Source organism: Chiloscyllium punctatum, chromosome 2 (genome assembly GCF_047496795.1).
Source record: "Chiloscyllium punctatum isolate Juve2018m chromosome 2, sChiPun1.3, whole genome shotgun sequence".
Lineage (NCBI taxonomy): Eukaryota > Metazoa > Chordata > Chondrichthyes > Orectolobiformes > Hemiscylliidae > Chiloscyllium > Chiloscyllium punctatum.
In genome coordinates, this window is record NC_092740.1 from 48,632,906 (window position 1) to 48,653,747 (window position 20,842).

Below are 20,842 nucleotides of genomic sequence, written 5' to 3' on the forward strand. Positions count from 1 at the left end.
ATCCCTGAGTAAAAGAAGCACTGAGGATTGATCCCTGAGTACCAGTAGCACTGAGGATTAATCCCTGAGTACCAGTAGCACTGAGGATTGATCCCTGAGTACCGGTAGCACAGAGGATTGATACCTGAGTACTGGTAGCACTGAGGATTTATTCCGTAGTACCGCTAGCAATGAGGATTGATTCCTGAGAACCGCTAGCACCGAGAATTGATGTATGAGCACTTGTAGCACTGAGGATTGATTGCTGAGTACCGGTAGCACTGAGGATTGGTTCCTGAGTACCGGTACCACTCAGGATTGATCCCTGAGAACCAGTAGCACTGAGGATTGATTCCTGACTACCAGTAGCACTGAGGATTTATCCCTGATTTCTGCTAGCACTGAGGATTGATTCGTGTGTACAGGTGGCACTGAAGATTGATTCCTGAGTACCAGTAGCACTGAGGATTGATTTATGGGTACTGGTAGGACTGAGGACTGACTCCAGAGTACCAGTAGCACTGAGGATTGATTCCTGAGTTTCAGTACCACTGAGGATTGATTCCGTAGTACCGGTAGCATTGAGGATTTATCCCTGAGTACCAGTAGGACTGATGACTGACTCAGGAGTACTGGTAGCACTGAGGATTGATTCCTGAGTACCGGTAGCACTGTGGATTGATTCCTGAGTAGCTGTGGCACTGAGGATTAATCCCTGAGTACCAGTTGCACTGAGGATTGATTTGTGAGCACTAGTAGCACTGAGGATTGATTCCTGAGTAACTGTAGCACTGAGGATTGATCCCTGAGTACCAGTAGCACTGAGGATTGATTCCTGAGTACCGGTAGCACTGAGGATTTGTTCCTGAGTACTGCTAGCACTGATGATTGATTCCTGACTACCTGTAGCACTGAGGATTGATTCCTGAGAACCGCTAGCACTGAGGATTGGTTCCTGAGTACCGGTACCACTCAGGATTGATCCCTGAGAACCAGTTGCACTGAGGATTGATTCCTGACTACCGGTAGCACTGAGGATTTATCCTTGATTTCTGATAGCACTGAGGATTGATTCGTGTGTACAGGTGGCACTGAAGATTGATTCCTGAGTACCAGTAGCACTGAGGATTGATTCCGTAGTACCGGTAGCACTGAGGATTTATCCCTGAGTACCAGTTGACTGAGGACTGACTCCGGAGTACCGGTAGCACTGAGGATTGATTCCGGAGTACCAGTAGCACAGAGGATTGATTCCTGAGTACCGGTAGCACTGCGGATTATTTCCAGAGAACTGCTGGCACTAAGAATTGTTTCCTGAGTACCTGTCGCACTGAGGATTGATTCCTGAGTACCTGTATAACTGAGGATTGATTCCTGAGTACCGGCAGCACTAAGGATTGATTCCTGGGAACCGCTAGCACTGGGGATTGATCCCTGAGTACCAGTAGAACTAAGGATTGATTCCTGAGCGCCTGTAGCAATGTGGATTGATTCCTGAGAATCACTAGCTCTGGGAAATGATTCTTGAGCACCCGTAGCACTGAGGATTTGTCCCTGAGTACCAGTAGGACTGAGGACTGACTCAGGAGTACCGGTAGCACTGAGCATTGATTCCGGAGTACCAGTAGCACTGAGGATTGATTCCTGAGAACCGTTAGCTCTGAGGATTGATTCCTGAGAACCGTTAGCACTGAGGATTGATTCCTGAGAACCGTTAGCACTGAAGATTGATTCCTGAGAACTGCTAGCACTGAGGGTCGATTCCTGAGAACCATTAGCACTGAGGATTGATTTGTTAGCACTAATAGCACTGAGGATTGATTCCTGAGTACCGGTAGCACTGAGGATTGATTCCTGAGTACTAGTAGCACTGAGGATTGATTCCTGAGTACCGGTAGCACTGAGGATTGATTTGTTAGCACTAATAGCACTGAGGATTGATTCCTGAGTACCGGTAGCACTGAGGATTGATTCCTGAGTACTAGTAGCACTGAGGATTGATTCCTGAGTACCGGTAGCACTGAGGATTGATTCCTGAGCACCTGTAGACCTTAGGATTAATCCCTGAGTACCAGTAGCACTGAGGATTGATTTGTGAGTACTAGTAGCACTGAGGATTGATTCCTGAGTACCTGTAGCATTGAGGATTGATCCCTGAGTACCAGTAGCACTAAGGATTGTTCCTGAGTACCGGTAGCACTGAGGATTTGTTCCTGAGTACCGCTAGCACTGAAGATTGATTCCTGAGAACCACTAGCACCGAGAATTGATTTATGAGCACTAGTAGCACTGACGATCGATTCCTGAGTACCGGTAGCACTTAGGATTGATTTATGGTACCGGTAGGACTGAGGACTGACTCCGGAGTACCGGTAGCACTGAGGATTTATCCCTGAGTATCAGTTGCACTGAGGATTGATTCCGTAGTACCGGTAGCACTGAGGATTTATCCCTGAGTACCAGTAGGACTGATGACTGACTCAGGAGTACTGGTAGCACTGAGGATTGATTCCTGAGTACCGGTAGCACTGCGGATTATTTCCAGAGAACTGCTGGCACTAAGGATTGTTTCCTGAGTACCTGTAGCACTGTGGATTGATTCCTGACTACCTGTATAACTGAGGATTGATTCCTGAGAACCAGAAGCACTAAGGATTGATTCCTGGGAACCGCTAGCACTGGGGATTGATCCGTGAGTACCAGTAGAACTAAGGATTGATTCCTGAGCACCTGTAGCACTGTGGATTGATTCCTGAGAGTCACTAGCACTGGGAAATGATTCTTGAGCACCGGTAGCACTGAGGATTTTTGCCTGAGTACCAGTAGGACTGAGGACTGACTCAGGAGTACTGGTAGCACTGAGGATTGATTCCTGACTAACAGATGCACTGAGGATTCATCCCTGAGTACCTGTAGCACTGAAGATTGATTCTGAGAACTGCTAGCACTGAGTATTGATTCCTTAGAACCGTTAGCACTGAGGATTGATTTGTGAGCACTTGTAGCAGTGAGGATTGATCCCTGAGTACCGGTAGCACTGAGGATTGGTTCCTGAGTACGAGTAGCACTGAGGATTGATCCCTGAGTAGTGGTAACACTGAGGATTGATTCCTGAGTACAGGTTGCAAAGAGGTATGATTCCTGAGTACCAGTAACACTGAGGATTGACTTGTGAGTACTGGTAGCACCGAGGATTGATTGCTGAGTACCAGCAGCACTGAGGATTGATTCCTGAGTATGAGTAGCACTGAGGATTGATTCTGGAGTACAGGTAGAACTGAGGATTGATCCCTGAGTACCAGCAGCACTGAGGATTGATTCCTGAGTACTAGTAGCGCTGAGGATTGATTCCTGAGTACAGGTAGCACAGAGGCAAGGTTTGTGAATACCGCTAGCACTGAGAATTGATTCCTAAGTACTAGTAGCACTGAGGATTGATCCCTGAGTACCTGGTAATACTGAGGATTGATTCCTGAGTACTAGTAGCATAGAGAATTGATACTGAGTACTGGCAGCACAGAGGATTGATACTGAGTACTGGTAGCACTGAGGATTGATCCCTGAGTACCGGTAGCACAGAGGTTTGATGCCTGAGTACCAGTAGCACTGAGGATTGATCCCTGAGTACTGGTGGCACAGAGGATTGATACTGAGTACTGGTAGCACTGAGGATTGATTCCTGAGTACCGGCAGCACAGAGGAATGACTCCTGAGTACCGGTAGCACTGAGGATTGATTCCTGAGTACTAGTAGCGCTGAGGATTGATCCCTGAGAGCCGGAAATACTGAGGATTGATTTCTGAGTACTGGTAGCACTGCGGATTGATCACTGAGTACCGATAACACTGAGGATTGATTCCTGAGTACCAGCAGCACTGAGGATTGATTCCTGAATACTAGTAGTGCTGAGGATTGATCCATGAGTACCGGTAACACTGAGGATTGATACCTGAGTACTGGTAGCACTGAGGATTGATTCCTGAGTACCGGTAGAAGTGAGGATTGATTCCTGAGGACCAGCAGCACAGAGGATTAATCCCTGAGAACCACCAGCACTGCGGATTGATCCCTGAGTACCAGTAGCACTGAGGATTGATTCCTGAGTACCAGCAGCACTGAGGATTGATTCCTGAGTAGCGGTAGCACTGAGGATTGATTCCTGAGGACCAGCAGCACAGAGGATTAATCCCTGAGAACCACCAGCACTGTGGATTGATCCCTGAGTACCAGTAGCACTGAGGATTGATTCCTGAGTACCAGTAGCACTGAGGATTGATTCCTGAGTACTAGTTCCACTGAGGATTGGCACCTGAGTAACAGCAGCACTGAAGATTGATTCATTAGAAATGCTAGCACTGGGGATTGATTCCTGAGTACCAGCAGCACTGAGGATTGATTCCTGAGTACCAGTAGCAATGAGGATTGATTCCTGAGGACCAGCAGCACAGAGGATTGATCTCTGAGAGCCACCAGCACTGTGGATTGATCCCTGAGAACCGGTAACACTGAGGATTGATTCCTGGGTGCCAGTAGCAATGAGGATTGATTCCTGAGGACCAGCAGCACAGACGATTGATCCCTGAGAGCCACCAGCACTGCGGATTGGTCCCTGAGTACCGGTAACACTGAGGATTGATCCCTGAGTACCAGTAGCACTGAGGATTGATCCCTGAGTAGCGGTAGCACAGAGGATTGATACCTGAGTACTGGTAGCACTGAGGATTGATCCCTGAGTACTAGTAGCACTGAGGATTGATTCCTGAGTACCAGTAGCACTGACGATTGATCCCTGAGTACCAGTAGCACTGAGGATTGATTTCTGAGTCCTAGTAGCACTGAGGATTGATTCCTGAGTACCCATAACACTGAGGATTGATTTGTGAGTACCGGTAGCACTGAGGATTGATTCTTGAGTACCAGCAGCACTGAGGATTGTTTCCTGAGTACGAGTAGCGCTGAGGATTGATCCCTGAGTACCGTTAGCACTGAGGATCGATTCCTGAGTACTAGTAGCACTGAGGATTGATTCCTGAGTACCCGTAACACTGAGGATTGATTTGTGAGAACCGGTAGCACTAAGGATTGATTCGTGAGTACAATAGCGCTGAGGATTGATCCCTGAGTACCCGGTAATACTGAGGATTGATTCCTGAGTACCAGTAGCACAGAGGATTGATCCCTGAGTACCAGTAGCACTGACGATTTATTCATCAGTACTGACAGCACTGAGGATTGATCTGTGAGAACTGGTGGCACTGAGGATTGATTCCTGAGTACTAGTAGCATGAGGATTGGTTCCTGAGTAACAGCAGCACTGAGGATTGATTCCTGAGTACTAGCAGCACTGAGGATTGATTCCTGAGTACCAGCAGTACTGAGGAGAGATTCCTGAGTACCGTTATCACTGAGGATTGATCCCTGAGAACCAGCAGCACAGGCGATTGATACCTGAGTACAGGTAGCACTGCGGATTGATGCCTGAGTACTAGTAGCACTGAGGATTTAATCCTGAGTACCAGCCGCACTGAGGAATGATCCCTGAGTACCAGTAGCACTGAGGATTGATCCCTGAGTACCGGTAGCACAGAGGATTGATACCTGAGTACTGGTAGCACTGAGGATTTATTCTGTAGTACCGCTAGCACTGAGGATTGATTCCTGAGAACTGCTAGCACCGAGAATTGATTTATGAGCACTAGTAGCACTGAGGATTGATTGCTGAGTACCGGTAGCACTGAGGATTGGTTCCTGAGTACCGGTACCACTCAGGATTGATCCCTGAGAACCAGTAGCACTGAGGATTGATTCCTGACTACCGGTAGCACTGAGGATTTATCCCTGATTTCTGCTAGCACTGAGGATTGATTCGTGTGTACAGGTGGCACTGAAGATTGATTCCTGAGTACCAGTAGCACTGAGGATTGATTTATGGGTACTGGTAGGACTGAGGACTGACTCCAGAGTACCGGTAGCACTGAGGATTGATTCCTGAGTACCGGTAGCACTGAGGATTGATCCCTGAGTACCGGTAGCACTGAGGATTGATTCCTGAGTACCGGTAGCACTGAGGATTGATTCCTGAGTACCGGTAGCACTGAGGATTTATCCCTGAGTACCAGTAGGACTGAGGACTGACTCCAGAGTACCGGTAGCACTGAGGATTGATTCCTGAGTACGAGTAGCACTGAGGATTGATTCCTGAGTACCTGTAGCACTGAGGATTAATCCCTGAGTACCAGTAGCACTGAGGATTGATTCCTGAGTAACTGTAGCACTGAGGATTGATCCCTGAGTACCAGTAGCACTGAGGATTTGTTCCTGAGTACCGCTAGCACTGAGGATTTGTTCCTGAGTACCGCTAGCACTGAGGATTGATTCCTGACTACCTGTAGCACTGAGGATTGGTTCCTGAGAACCACTAGCACCGAGAATTGATTTATGAGCACTAGTAGCACTGAAGATCGATTCCTGAGTACCGGTAGCACTTAGGATTGATTTATGGTACCGGTAGGACTGAGGACTGACTCCGGAGTACCGGTAGCACTGAGGATTTATCCCTGAGTATCAGTTGCACTGAGGATTGATCCTGTAGTACCGATAGCACTGAGGATTTATCCCTGAGTACCAGTAGGACTGATGACTGACTCAGGAGTACTGGTAGCACTGATGATTGATTCCTGAGTACCGGTAGCACTGCGAATTATTTCCAGAGAACTGCTGGCACTAAGGATTGTTTCCTGAGTACCTGTAGCACTGAGGATTGATTCCTGAGTAGCAGTCGCACTGAGGATTGATTTATTATTACTGTTAGCACTGAGGATTGATCCCAGAGTACTGCTAGCACTGAGGATTGATACCGGAGTACAGGTAGCACTGAGGATTTATCCCTGAGTACCAGTGGGACTGATGACTGACTTAGGCATACCAGTAGCACTGAGGATTGATCCCTGAGTACGAGTAGCACTGAGGATTTCTTCTTGAGTACCTGTAGCACTGAGGATTGATTCCTGAGTACCGGTAGCACTGAGAATTGATTCCTGAGAACCACTAACACTGAGGATTGATTTGTGAGCACTCGTAGCACTGAGGATTGATTCCTGAGTACCTGTAGCACTGAGGATTGATTCCTGAGAACCGGTAGCATTAAGGATTCATTCCTGAGAATCGCTAGCACTGGGGATTGATTCCTGAGAACCGGTAGCATTAAGGATTCATTTCTGAGAATCGCTAGCACTGGGGATTGATTCCTGAGCACCGGTTGCACTGCAGTGCCTCACCTAAATGGCTTAATGAATGCACCAATAAACGTTTGTATGCTAAGTGATTGCAAATGTTAACTTTTCAGGAATCTTCTCTGAATGTAACCAGACATTCCTCTAAAGTCGCATTCCATCATAAGTTAGATGTCTCCAAGCTGAGAAATACAACATCATCGAAGGGGCATAATTTCTAACAAACAATTTGCACACTATTTACCAGCCAAGTTGTAAATACATTTGGTTTGCAGATGCTTATACTGCAGAGGAATGCAAAGACTTGCCCCGGCTTTCAGCCAGTCTTACTTCTGGTGTTAGGTGGCTACTCAGTGCGATTAGCAGCAAGTTTTCAAAAGTTGGTTCTGCTCTTGTAAGAGCCATCCAAAAGTTAATTAATCTGTGAATAATGCAGCCCTGCAAAATAGTTGGGGCTTATCTGGATAACTCGCACAGATTACTGAATGATGATCCTGAACATTAGCTGAATGCAAATCCTTTCTCTCCAGCAAGTCATGGGCGTGATGTGAAGGACCCTAATTCTCAAATGGAACAAAGGAACCTTGTATCCCATTCAGCTGATGACTTCTTTGCATGGGAGTGCAAACACAATACTTTGCAACTATAAGGCTCAAATTTTATTTGGAATGGGTTTCTAACCATCTTGATTCTTTAACGCTCAACATTCTTGCCTAACAAACTCTTTCAAGTTTCAATGAATGTTTCAACTGACTTGGCCAAGATTTTGTTTGGGGGGATGTGGGAATAGCAGCATGGGAAAAGGTTTCAGATTTCCGCCGCTATTTTTCTGAAGCTGTCAGAGAACCATATGAGATCATAGAGTCATCTCCAGCATGAAGGAAACTACTCAGCCCATCAGGGCTCTATCTGCTCCACAGAGTAATCCAGTCAGTCTTGGAGTCATACAATTATACAGGACGAAACCTGACCCTTCGGTCCAACCAACCCATGCTGACCATAATCCCAAATTAAATAGTTCTTCCTGCCTTCAATAGCCCATCCAGCTTCCTTGTGATATCATTGATTGTTTCTACCTACACCATCCTTGCAGTGGGAGAGTTCCAGGTAACTACCATATACTGAGGAAGAAAAATATCTTCAACTAAAACCTTAAGTCTGCATCCCTTAGTCCTTGAGTCATCAGCCAATGGGAATGTCTTTTTCCTTCCCTACATTATCCAAACTAATTCATTTCCAAGTTGCACATGGACATCTTCCTGGTTTCTCTTCCTTCCTTCATTCACAAGTTGCATTCACAAGTTCTCTATAATTTGCCATCTCTAAGCTCACTTATATCAAACTCTGTTCTCAACTTTGTGAGCAGTGTGAGCAGGTATGAGCTTGATGAATGGAGATTTCAAAATTTCTACAGCTTCTAGAAATCTGATCTGATTTGCAGTTCAGATTTAACTGGTAAAGTGAAGTAAATGAATAAAGTAAATGATTAAATTTCTTGCAGCCTTAGTCAAGGCTAAAAAGACACTACTGGAGAGTAGAGTGGTGCTGGAGAAGCACAGCAGGTCAGGCAGCATCCGAGGAACAGGAATCAGGCACCTGCCCGAAACGGCGATTTTCCTGCTCCTCAGATGCTGCCTGACCTCCTGTGCTTCTCCAGCACCACTCTAATAGAGTCATAGAGTCATAGAAATGTATAGCACAGAAACAGACCCTTCGGTCCAATCCATCCATGCCGACCATATATCCCAATCCAATCTAGACCCACCTGCCAGCACCCAGCCCATATCCCTCCAAACCCTTCCTATTCATATACCCATCCAGATGCCTTTTAAATGTTGCAATTGTACCAGCCTCCACCACTTCCTCTGGCAGCTCATTCCATACGCGTACCACCCTCTGTGTGAAAACGTTGCCCCTTAGGTCTCTTTTATATCTTTCCCACCTCACCCAAACCTATGACCTCTAATTCTAGACTCGCCCACCCAGCGGAAAAGACTTTGTCCAGTTATCCTATCCATGCCCCTCATAATTTTGTAAACCTCTATAAGGTCACACCTCAGCCTCTGACGCTCCAGGGAAAACAGCCACAGTCTGTTCAGCCTCTCCCTGTAGCTGAAATCCTCCAACTCTGGTAACATCCTTGTAGATCTTTTCTGAACCCTTTCAAGTTTCACAACATCTTTCCAATAGGAAGGAGACCAGAATTGCACGCAATATTCCAACAGTGGCCTAACCAATGTTCTGTACAGCCAAAACATGACCTCCCAACTCCTGTACTCAATACTCTGACCAATAAAGGAAAGCACGCCAAAAGCTTTCTTCACTATCCTATCTACGTGTGACTCCACTTTCAAGGAGTTATGAACCTGCACTCCAAGATCTCTTTGGTCAGCAACACTCCCTAGGACCTTACCATTAAGTGTATAAGTCCTGCTAAAATTTGCTTTCCCAAAATGCAGCATCTCACATTTATCTGAATTAAACTTCATCTACCACTTCTCAGCCCATCTGGTCCAGATCCTGTTGTAATCTGAGGTAACCCTCTTCGCTGTCCACTACACCTCCAATTTTGGTGTCATCTGCAAACTTACTAACTGTACCTCTTATACTCGCATTCAAATCATTTATGTAAATGAAAAATAGTCAAGGACCCAGCACCGATCCTTGTGGCACTCCACTGATCACAGGCCTCCAGTCTGAAAAACAACCCTCCAAAACCACCCTCTGTCTTCTACCTTTGAGCCAGTTCTGCATCCAAATGGCTAGTTCTCCCTGTATTCCATGAGATCTAACCTTGCAAATCAGTCTCCCATGGGGAACCTTGTCGAACACCTTACTGAAGTCCATATAGATCACATCTACTGCTCTGCCCTCATCAATCTTCTTTGTTACTTCTTCAAAAACTAAATCAAATTTGTGAGACATGATTTCCCACGCATTAAGCTATGTTGACTATCCCTAATCAGTCCTTGCCTTTCCAAATACATGTACATCCTGTCCCTCAGGATTCCCTCCAACAACTTGCCCACCACCGATATCAGGCTCATTGGTTTATAGTTCCCTGGCTTGTCCTTACCACTCTTCTTAAACAGTGGCACCACGTTTGCCAACCTCCAGTCTTCCAGCACCTCACCTGTGACTATCGATGATACAAATATCTCTGCAAGAGGCCCAGCAAACTCTTCCCCAGCTTCCCACAGAGTTCTAGGGTACACCTGATCAGGTCCTGGGGAATTATCCATCTTTAACCGTTTCAAGACATCCAGCACTTCCCCCGCTGTAATATGGACATTTTACAAGATGACACGATCAATTTCCGTACATTCTACATCTTCCATATACTTTTCCACAGTAAATACTAACGCAAAATACTCGCTTAATATATCCCCTATTTTCTGAGGCTCCACACAAAGGCTGCCTTGCTGATCTTTGAGGGGCCTACTCTCTCCCTCGTTACCCTTTTGTCCTTAATGTATTTGTAAAAACCCTTTGGATTCTCTTTAATTCTATTTGCCAAAGCTATCTCATGTCCCCTTTTTGCCCTCCTGATTTCCCTCTTAAGCATACTCCTATTTCCTTTATACTCTTCTAAGATTCACCCGATCTATCCTGTCTATACCTGACATATGCTTCCTTCTTTTTCTTAACCAAACCCTCAATTTCTTTAGTCATCCAGCATTCCCTATACCCACCAGCCTTTCCTTTCACCCTGACAGGAATATACTTTCTCTGGATTCTTCTTATCTCATTACTGAAGGCTTCCCATTTTCCAGCTGTCCTTTTACCTGCGAATATTTGCCCCCAATCGGCTTTCGAAAGTTCTTGCCTAATACCGTCAAAATTGGCCTTTCTCCAATTTAGAACTTCAACTTTTAGATCTGGTCTATCCTTTTCCATCATTATTTTAAATCTAATAGACTTATGGTTGCTGGCCCCAAAGTGCTCCCCCACTGACACTTCAGTCACCTTGCCCTGCCTTAGGTCAGGTTTTGCACCTTCTCTAGTAGGTACATGCACATACTAAATCAGAAAGTTTTCTTGTACACACTTAACAAATTCCTCTCCATCTAAACCTTTAACACTATTGCAGTCCCAGTCTATGTTTGGAAAGTTAAAATCCCCTACCATAACCACCCTATTATTCTTACAGATAGCTGAGATCTCCTTACAAGTTAGTTTCTCAATTTCCCTCTGACTATTGGGGGGTCTATAATACAATCCCAATAAGGTGATCATCCCTTTCTTATTTCTCAGTTCCGCCCAAATAACTTCCCTGGGTGTATTTCCGGGAATATCCTCCCTCAGCACAGCTGTAATGCTATCCCTTATTAAAAATGCCACTCCCCCTCCTCTCTTGCCTCCCTTTCAGTCCTTCCTGTAGCATTTCTATCCTGGAACATTAAGCTGCCAGTCCTGCCCATCCCTGAGCCATGTTTCTGTAATTGCTATGATATCCTAGTCCCATGTTCCTAACCATGCCCTGAGTTCATCTGCCTTCCCTGTTAGGCCCCTTGCATTGAAATAAATGCAGTTTAATTTATTAGTCCTACCTTGTCCCTGCCTGCCCTGACTGTTTGATTTGCTTCTGTTCTCAACTGTACCAGACTCAGATCGATCTCTTTCCTCACTATCTCCCTGGGTCCCACCCCCCCACCTTAATAGTTTAAATCCTCCCAAGCAGTTCTAGCAAATCTCCCTGCCGGTATATTAGTCCCCTTCCAATTTAGGAGCAATCCGTCCTTCTTGTGGAGGTCACTTCTATCCCAAAAGAGATTCCAATGATCCAAAAGTGCATTCATCTGCTCTATCCTCCTATTCCTGCCCTCACTAGCTCGTAGCACTGGGAGTAATCCAGATATTACTACTCTCGAGGACCTCCTTTTTAAATTCCTGCCTAACTCTCTGTAATCTCCCTTCAGAATCTCAACCTTTTCCCTTCCTATGACGTTGCTTCCAATGTGGATAATGACCTCTTGCTGGCCCCTCTCCCCCTTGAGAACATTCTGCACCCACTCTGAGACATCCTTGATCCTGGTACCAGGGAAACAACACACTATTGACTCTAATCTCCAGCATCTGCAGTCCTCACTTTCGCTCTATTGGAGAGTAGCTGATTAGCTAATTTCTAACCATTCTTACCTGCTTGCTGTAGTTTCAGTTTTGGGTGGTATTAATACAGTCTTATAGAGTCATACAGCATGGAAACAGACCTTTTGGCCCAACTAGTCCACGCTGATTATGTTCCCAAATCAGACCTTCTTGACTGTGTTTGGCCCATATCCCTCCAAACCTTTCATATTCATGCACTTTTCTGAAAGTCTTTGAAATGTTGTAACTGTACCTGCATCCATCACTTCTTCTGGCAGTTCATTCTATATACAAACCACTCTGCATAAAAAAGTTGACCCTCGTGTCCTTTTTAAGTCTTGCTCCTCTCACCCTTAATAATGTGCCCCCTAGTCTGGAAATCCTCCATCCTAGGAAAAAAGACAACTACCATTAACTCTATCTATACCTCTCATTATTTTATAAACTTCTATCAGATTGCCTCTCAACCTCCTACGCTCCAGTGAAAAATTTCCCAACCTATCCTGCCTATCTTTATAACTCAAACCTACCATTCCCAGCAACATCCTGGTAAGTGTTTTCTGAATGCTCTCCAATGTCATAATATCCTTCCTATAGCAGGGTGCACACAGTAATCCAGGAGAGGCCTCAACAATATCCTGTACATGATAGCCCAACTCCTGTACTCAAAGGTCTGAGCAATAAAGGCAAGTGTGATAAGCCTTCTTAACCAGATTCTGGATTAGTGGTGCTGGAAGAGCACAGCAGTTCAGGCAGCATCCAACGAGCAGCGAAATCGACGTTTCGGGCAAAAGCCCTTCATCAGGAATACAGGCAGAGAGCCTGAAGCGTGGAGAGATAAGTGAGAGGAGGGTGGGGGTGGGGAGAAAGTAGCATAGAGTACAATGGGTGAGTGGGGGAGGGGATGAAGGTGATAGGTCGGGGGCAGAGGGAGGGTGGAGTGGATAGGTGAAAAAGATGATTGGCAGGTAGGACAAGTCATGGGGACAGTGCTGAGCTGGAAGTTTGGAACTGGGGTGAGGTGGGGGAAGGGGAAATGAGGAAACTGTTGAAGTCCACATTGATGCCCTGGGGTTGAAGTGTTCCGAGGTGAAAGATGAGGTGTCCTTCCTCCAGGCGTCTGGTGGTGAGGGAGCAGCGGTGAAGGAGGCCCAGGACCTCCATGTCCTCAGCAGAGTGGGAGGGGGATTTGAAATGTTGGGCCACAGGGCAGTGTGGTTGATTGGTGCGGGTGTCCCGGAGATGTTCCCTAAAGTGCTCTGCTAGGAGGCGTCCAGTCTCCCCAATGTAGAGGAGACCATATCAGGAGCAACGGATACAATAAGTGATATTGGTGGATGTGCAGGTAAAACTTTGATGGATGTGGAAGGCTCCTTTAGGGCCTTGGATGGAGGTGAGGGAGGAGGTGTGGGCGCAGGTTTTGCAATTTGATGCAAATTTCAAAGAATTATGTACCTGAACCCTTAGGTTGCTCTGTTCTACAACATTTCCCAAGGTCTTACTATGAATTGTATACATCCTGCCCTTGGTAGTTTTACCAAAATGCAATATTTCAAATTTATCCAAATTAAACTTCATCTGCCACTCCTCAGCCCATTGACCCAATTCATCAAGATTTCTCTTTATAATCTTAGACAACCTTCTTCATTGTCTCGATGTGGTTTGACTGTACAAACTGGTGAGCAGGGAGTTCAGTGAATGGGGGAGGAGGTGCATCTCTTCTCTACTTTTGTCACCCTCCAATAATTGGCTCTTACTTTGGTCTAGCAGAGGATATGACTGGTAAGTAACTGGTAAGCTAGTCTATGACCCCAAATAGTTTGTGGCATGTGAGAAATCATGGAATCAACCCAGAGCCAGGGACCCGGGTTAGATTTCAGCCTCAGGCGACTGTCGTAGAACATAAGAATGAGGAGCAGGATTAGGCCATCTGGCCCTCCGAGCCCACTCCGCCCTTCAATAGAATCATGTCTGATCTTATCATAGACTCAACTTCAGTTACTCGAGCTCTCACTGTATCCCTTAATTCCTGTATTGTTCAAAAAAAATCTATATAGGCTTTAAAAACATGTACTGAAGTAGCATCAACTACTTTACTGGACAGGGAATTCCATAGATTCACAACTCTCTGGGTGAAGACGTTTCTTCTCAATTCAGTCCGAAAGATGCTCCCCCTAATTTTGAGGCTGTGCCCTCTTGTCCTAACCTCACCTGCCAGTGGACACATCCTCTCTACGTCTAGCTTATCTATTCTCTTCATAATTTTATATGTTTCTATAAGATCCTTCCTCATTCTACTAAATCCTAATGAATATAACCCCAGTCTACTCACTCTCTCCTCATAAGCCAACTTTCTCAACTCTGGAATCAACCTAGCGAACCGTTCTCCTCTACATCCTCTTTAGTGCCAGTACATCCTTTCACAAGTAAGGAGACCAGAACAGTGCACAGTTCTCCAGGTGTGGCCTCACCAGCACTCTGTACAGCTGCAACATAATCTCCCTGCTTTTAAACTCCATGCCTTTAGCAATGAAGGACAAAATTCCATTTGCCTGTCTAATTACTTGATGTACCTGCAGATCAATCCTCTGTGACTCATGCATAAGGAAACTCAGGCTCCTCTGCATAGCAGCATACTGCAACTTTTTACCATGCAAGTAATAATCCTTTTTACTGTTACTCCTACCAAAATAGAGGACTTCACATTTATTAACATTGTATTCCATCTGCCAGACCTTTGCCCACTCACTTAAAGTGTCGTTGTTCCTCTGCAAAGTTTCACAGTCCCCTGCACACCTTGCTCTGCCACTCATCTTAGTGTCATCTGCAAACTTTGACACACTGCACATGGCCATCAACTCCAAGTCACCTATATAAATTGTGAATAATTGCAGTCCGAAGACTGGTCCCTGAGGCACTCTGGTTACTGATTGCCAACTAGAATAGCACTCTTTTATCCCCACTCCTTGCTTCCTGTTAGTCAACCAATTCTCTATCCAAGCTAATACTTTACCCATAACGCCATGCATCTTTATCTTATGGGAGAAAGTGAGGACTGCAGATGCTGGAGATCAGAGTCAAAAAGTGTGATGCTGGAAAAGCACAGCCAGTCAGGCAGCATCCGAGAAGCAGTAGAGTCAACGTTTCCAGCTTAAGCACTTCATCAGGAATGTAACATGCCTGATGACGAGCTTATGCTCAAAACATTGACTCTCCTGCTCCTCAGATGTCACCTAACTGGCTGTGCTTTTCCAACACCACATTTTCTGACACCTTTATCTTATGTAGCAGCCATTTGTCTGGCACCTTGTCGAAGCCTTTGTGGAAATCTAGGCATACCGTATCTTCTGGGTACCTGTTGTCCACCTTGCTTGTAATGTCTCTGTAGAATTCCAAAAGATTAGTTACGCATGACCTGTCCTTCATGAACCCATGCTGCATCTGCCCAACTGGATAATTTCTATCTAGATGCCTTGCTATTTCTTCCTTGATAATAGATTCAAGACTATCTTGTATGGAGTTTGTATATTCTTCCTGTGTCTTCCTGGGTTTCCTCTGGCTGCTCCAGTTTCCTCTAACAGACCAAACGATATGCAAGTTAGGTGGATTGGCCATGCTATATTGTCCATAGTGTCCAGGGATGTGCGTGCTAGGTGGATTAGCCGTGCGAAAATGCAGGGCTACAGGGATAGGATAGGAGGATGAATCTGGGTGGAATGCTCTTTGAAGGGCCAAATGACCTGCTTCCACGCTGTAGGGATTCTATGATTCTATTCTAGGTGACCTAGAAAGACATCTGACAGCTGCACAAGCCTGCACACTGACGTTTGCAAGTTGAAAAAACTGGAGTCACTCTGGTGTATCTGTGAGACAGAGAACAATATGGCTAATACATTTAGGGAGATGGTATTGAGATACGGAGACGCAGGCAGGTAGGGAATGGGTGATCATTCCAAAACACACACACACACACACACACACACATACACAGGCACAGACAGACAGACACACAGACACACATACACACACACACACCTCAGTTTTCCTATTTATATGCTCATTAGGATGTGTGACTGGGAGCAATCCTGAAATTGCTATTTGTTGAGGCCCTGCTTCTTGATTCCTTTCTTAACTCTCTGAAATCTGTTTTTGTTCCTACCTCTACTTCTGCTCAGCCCTGGTAGGTCTCTCTCTCTGCACCTTGCCTGTGGCTGTAACTCTGTATTCTGCATTCTGTTCTGCTACCATGATATATTTTGTATGGTGTGATCTACTGTATAGCACCCAAAACAACACTTTTCACTGTATATCGGTACATATGACAATAGTAAATTAAATCAAAAAATCAAAATTAATCCTTTCCCCCGAAACTACACTCCACTGGATTTCCAAGACAGCATTCTAGAACCTACTCATAGGCACAATTCCATCTCTTTCAAAGACAACGAGTTTCACTGAACTAGAACTGACACAAGTTTCTCCAAACACTCATATTTTTCAGATGCACAAAGTAAATATTGCTTGTGGGCTTCCTTAATCATCACTCCCACTTGCACTGAGCTACCAATGGCTTCCAGCATTTCCTCAGAGCCCTACCTCTATTCAACACAGAGTCAGCAACTCTCCTCCTTCCGTTGAGTTTCTCAGGAATCCTAGCTATCTGGAGACTGCTAACAACAGCAGATCTGCTCCCCTGAATCTATGCACATGATTGATCAACATCGCAAAAGTAGCAACTCTCTGCCTAGACTGCCTCCGAACAACTCACTGTGCCCTCTGGGCCCTAAGCTTTGTGCCTCATCCAGTCCTGACTCATTTTTGTGCCAATCACCAGACACAGGAAGAGTTAGTGTCCTTAAAATGGCTGAGTCCTTCAGTTGTTAGAAAAAATTGCACAGAGCATGCACAGCCTATGGACTGTGGGCATGCCAGGAATTAAGGTTCTCAACTGCTATGACAAAGCTACACTGAAGCATTCACCCACATCTCCTCAAAACTGATACAACAGCTAATTCTGTATGCTCGGATTGGAGTCACTTTTTAATGCAGGAAACACCACAGACTAATTGTGTACATCAAGTTACTAAATTGCAACAAACAAAACGACCAGGTAATGGTTGAGAAGGGAGCTCACCACCACGATCTCCAGATCAAATAAGGATAGGCATTAAATATTGCTCCAGCTGGTGATGTTTACATCCATGAATGAAGTAAAACAAAAATAAGTTTCTGGTATTTATTGTGAAATAAATATTGGCCAGAATACATTTCCATTCAAGAAGAATATGTGTCAAATGGTGGCAAATGAGACTGGATGTTTTAAGATATCTGATTGGCATAGACGAGTTGGACCAAAGGGTCTGCATGTCTCTATGACTCTATTGCTGTGGGGTCTTCTGCATCCAATAAGGTAAACAATGGAGAATGCAGATCGGCTTCAGTTTAATGTATCATCTGAAAGGTGATTCCTCTAATAGTGCAGCATTCAGTTCCAAACTGAGCAGCCAGCTTAGATCATGTGTTCAAGTCTCTGATGGTGCTTGAACACCCAAGCTACATGGAGGCAAGTGTACTAGAAATTAAGTCACAGCTAACACATCATATAACCTTGACTACCCTAGATAAAAATAACGAATTCATAAAGTTAAAAAGGTACAGATGTATTAAAGATGAAATATCAATGTCAGGAGTGAAGAAAGTGGCTAAAGTGATGCTAGAAAATTACATCAAGACCAATTTATCCACATTCACCTGAAGAATGTTGGGCCTAACTGGAAACAAATACATTTATTTATCTTTTACCGGGAATCCATTCGATCCCACATCTAAGTTGTGTGTATGACTTGAAGCGAAACGAGGAAAATATTTCACACATGTACTTCATAAATAATGAAATAAATAAACAAATACGAAATAAATAAAGCAGGATATATTTGTAAAAAATATAGAAATTGAGAGAACAGAAAGTCTGCATTTCCCTTTCTTGCATACTCTAGTTCAAACTGGATCAAGCTAGAATGCATACGTCAACTTGTGCATCAAGAACAAAAGACAGTTTTCTTAAAAATCTGTTTTTACATGTCACACAGTCAGTACTGTGGATAGTATTTGAAATCATATCTTTTTTAAAAGATATTTAAGTTGTCAGCCACTAAAGGTAATTGTCTGCACTTACCCAAACATCTGCATGACAAAACCTGGGCTGCAGAATCCACATTGACTTCCATTGTAATCAGCCAGTCGCTTTTGTATGGGATGTAAACCTTTCTTCAAAGACCCCAGTGCCTCTATTGTTAGAAGTTGATGGTTCTTCAATGACAGGAGAGCACCAATTGGATATAAACACTGCAAAATGCAAAAATGTAATGCAATATGTTTTTTACATGTAAACACAAACTAAGTTTTGTTTTAAAAGTCAAGAGATTTAATATTTACTATATATATTATGTGCTGTACATATGGTTATGAATGTCAAGTACGCAAAATGTGAAAACCAGTCAAGTAAGAAAACTTTCAAACTAATGTCTAGGTCTATACACTTTCACAAGTTTAGGATCACTGAGATGAGGAATAAGAGCTACAGAGTCATACAGCACAGAAACAGACCCTTCGGTCCAACTCGTCTGTGTCAACAAGACATCCCAATCTGATCTAGTCTATTTGCCAGCACCTGACTCACATCCCTCTAAACTCTTCCTATTCGTGTATCCATCCAGATGCCTTCGAAATGTTGTAATTGTATGTACCATTTCTTCTGACAGTTCATTCCAAACAGGCAGCGCCCTCTGAGTGAAAAAGTTAACCCTCAGGTCCTTTTTAAAGCTTTCCTCTCTCACCTTAAACCTATTTCCTCTAGTTCTGGACTTTCCCATCCAAGGAAAAGTACCTTGTCTATTGAGATAAAAACAATGACTGCAGATGCTGGAAATCAGATTCTGGATTAGTGGTGCTGGAAGAGCACAGCAGTTCAGGCAGCATCCAAGGAGCTTCGAAATCGATGTTTCGGGCAAAAGCCCTTCATCAGGAATGAAGGCAGTGAGCCTGAAGCGTGGAGAGATAAGCTAGAGGAGGGTGGGGGTGGGGAGAAAGTAGCATAGAGTACAATGGGTGAGTGGGGGAGGGGATGAAGGTGATAGGTCAGGGAGGAGAGGGTGGAGTGGATAGGTGGAAAAGAAGATAGGCAGGTGACCCTATCCATGCCCGTTGTGCTTTTACAAACCTCAGTGACGGCAAGTGTGCCAAATGCCTTCTTCACCACCATGTCTACCTGCAACTCTACCCCAAAGTCTCTCTGTTCGGGAATACTCCCCATGGCACTACCATTGACTGTATAAGTTCAGCCCTGATTTACCTTACCAAAATGCAACACCTCATATTAGCCATATTAAACTCCAGCTGCTCCTCCTCAGCTCATTGGCCCATCTGATCAAGATCCCACTGTACTCTCAGATAGCCTTCTTCACTGTCCACTACACCACCTATTTTTTGCTGTCATCTGTAAACTTACTAATCATGTCTCCTATATTCATATCCAAATCATTTATATATTAAGACAACTTTATTTCATGCATCAACTACTTACAGTAATTATGGTGAAAAATGCTGGAAGTGCCAATCAGCCTATACATAACATGAAGACAGTAACAACCCGAAATGTTTCAGGTTGATGACCATCAACATTTTGATGAAATGTCTGAATGATCTGAAAAAGTTCATCCTTTTCTCACAGATGCTGCCAGACCCGATGAGTGCTTCAAGCATTTTCTGTTTATATTTTGATATTTAGCAATATTTTGTTTCTAGTGTCAGACAGTTATGGGACAACAGTTATCCCTCATCTCTGTCTAATAAGGCATTTTAATCCCAACCTCTGAAGAGTAGCCATGTGGTTTTAGGTGTTTTGAGTAAAACTCCCATGCTACCTTTACTGAATGTGCAGACCTTGACAATCATTCTGAAAATGATTTTGGCGAAATTAATGATCTCCTATTGTTTTAAAGCTAGATGAATACCTTATATACTCGAGTAAAAGTTGATTTTATGTAAAAGTTGACTCTCTACTTTTGGGCAAAAAGTCTCGAACTTTGCATACATCTCATGTAAAAGTCAACCCTAAATCTTCACAGATAACAGATCAATATTTGTGAGTCAAGATATTACCCTGTACATAAATGTTACAATGAGGAATTGAATATTTTCATGCTATTATGCGTTTTGATGTGCAATTCACACCAATTTGATATTAAAGTTTAAGATGCATCATGTCAGAGTCAGGTGACAACCTCCCTTTGTGTGCAGCTCAGCTGAGCTCAGTTCCCCTGTAGCACTGGTGTAATATAGTCATATTTCTAGCTGCGGTTTTGAAATTTCTTCATCATTTTGTGCAAAAATGCCCTCCGGAAAAAACAAAAAAAAATTCAGGAGCATTTAAAATGACAGCATTGAAGCTGTACAGAAGACAAATTACCATGAGGCAACAAGAGAATTTTGTGTTTCGGAGAAATTTGTGGGAGACTGGAGAAAGATATCGAACCAACTTCAGA

At 44.3% G+C, this 20,842-nt stretch overlaps 1 protein-coding gene across 3 annotated transcripts in view; it reads right to left on the minus strand.

Annotated features, from left to right (window-relative positions):
* LOC140483790 (xanthine dehydrogenase-like) overlaps window positions 1-20,842 on the minus strand; it is a 173,386-nt gene that overhangs the window by 115,522 nt on the left and 37,022 nt on the right. For all 3 annotated transcript variants that reach the window (XM_072582379.1, XM_072582357.1, XM_072582368.1), the window contains exon 5: window positions 18,475-18,644. In XM_072582379.1, coding sequence (XP_072438480.1) covers window positions 18,475-18,644 — 170 coding nt within the window. The remainder of the gene's footprint in view (window positions 1-18,474; window positions 18,645-20,842) is intronic.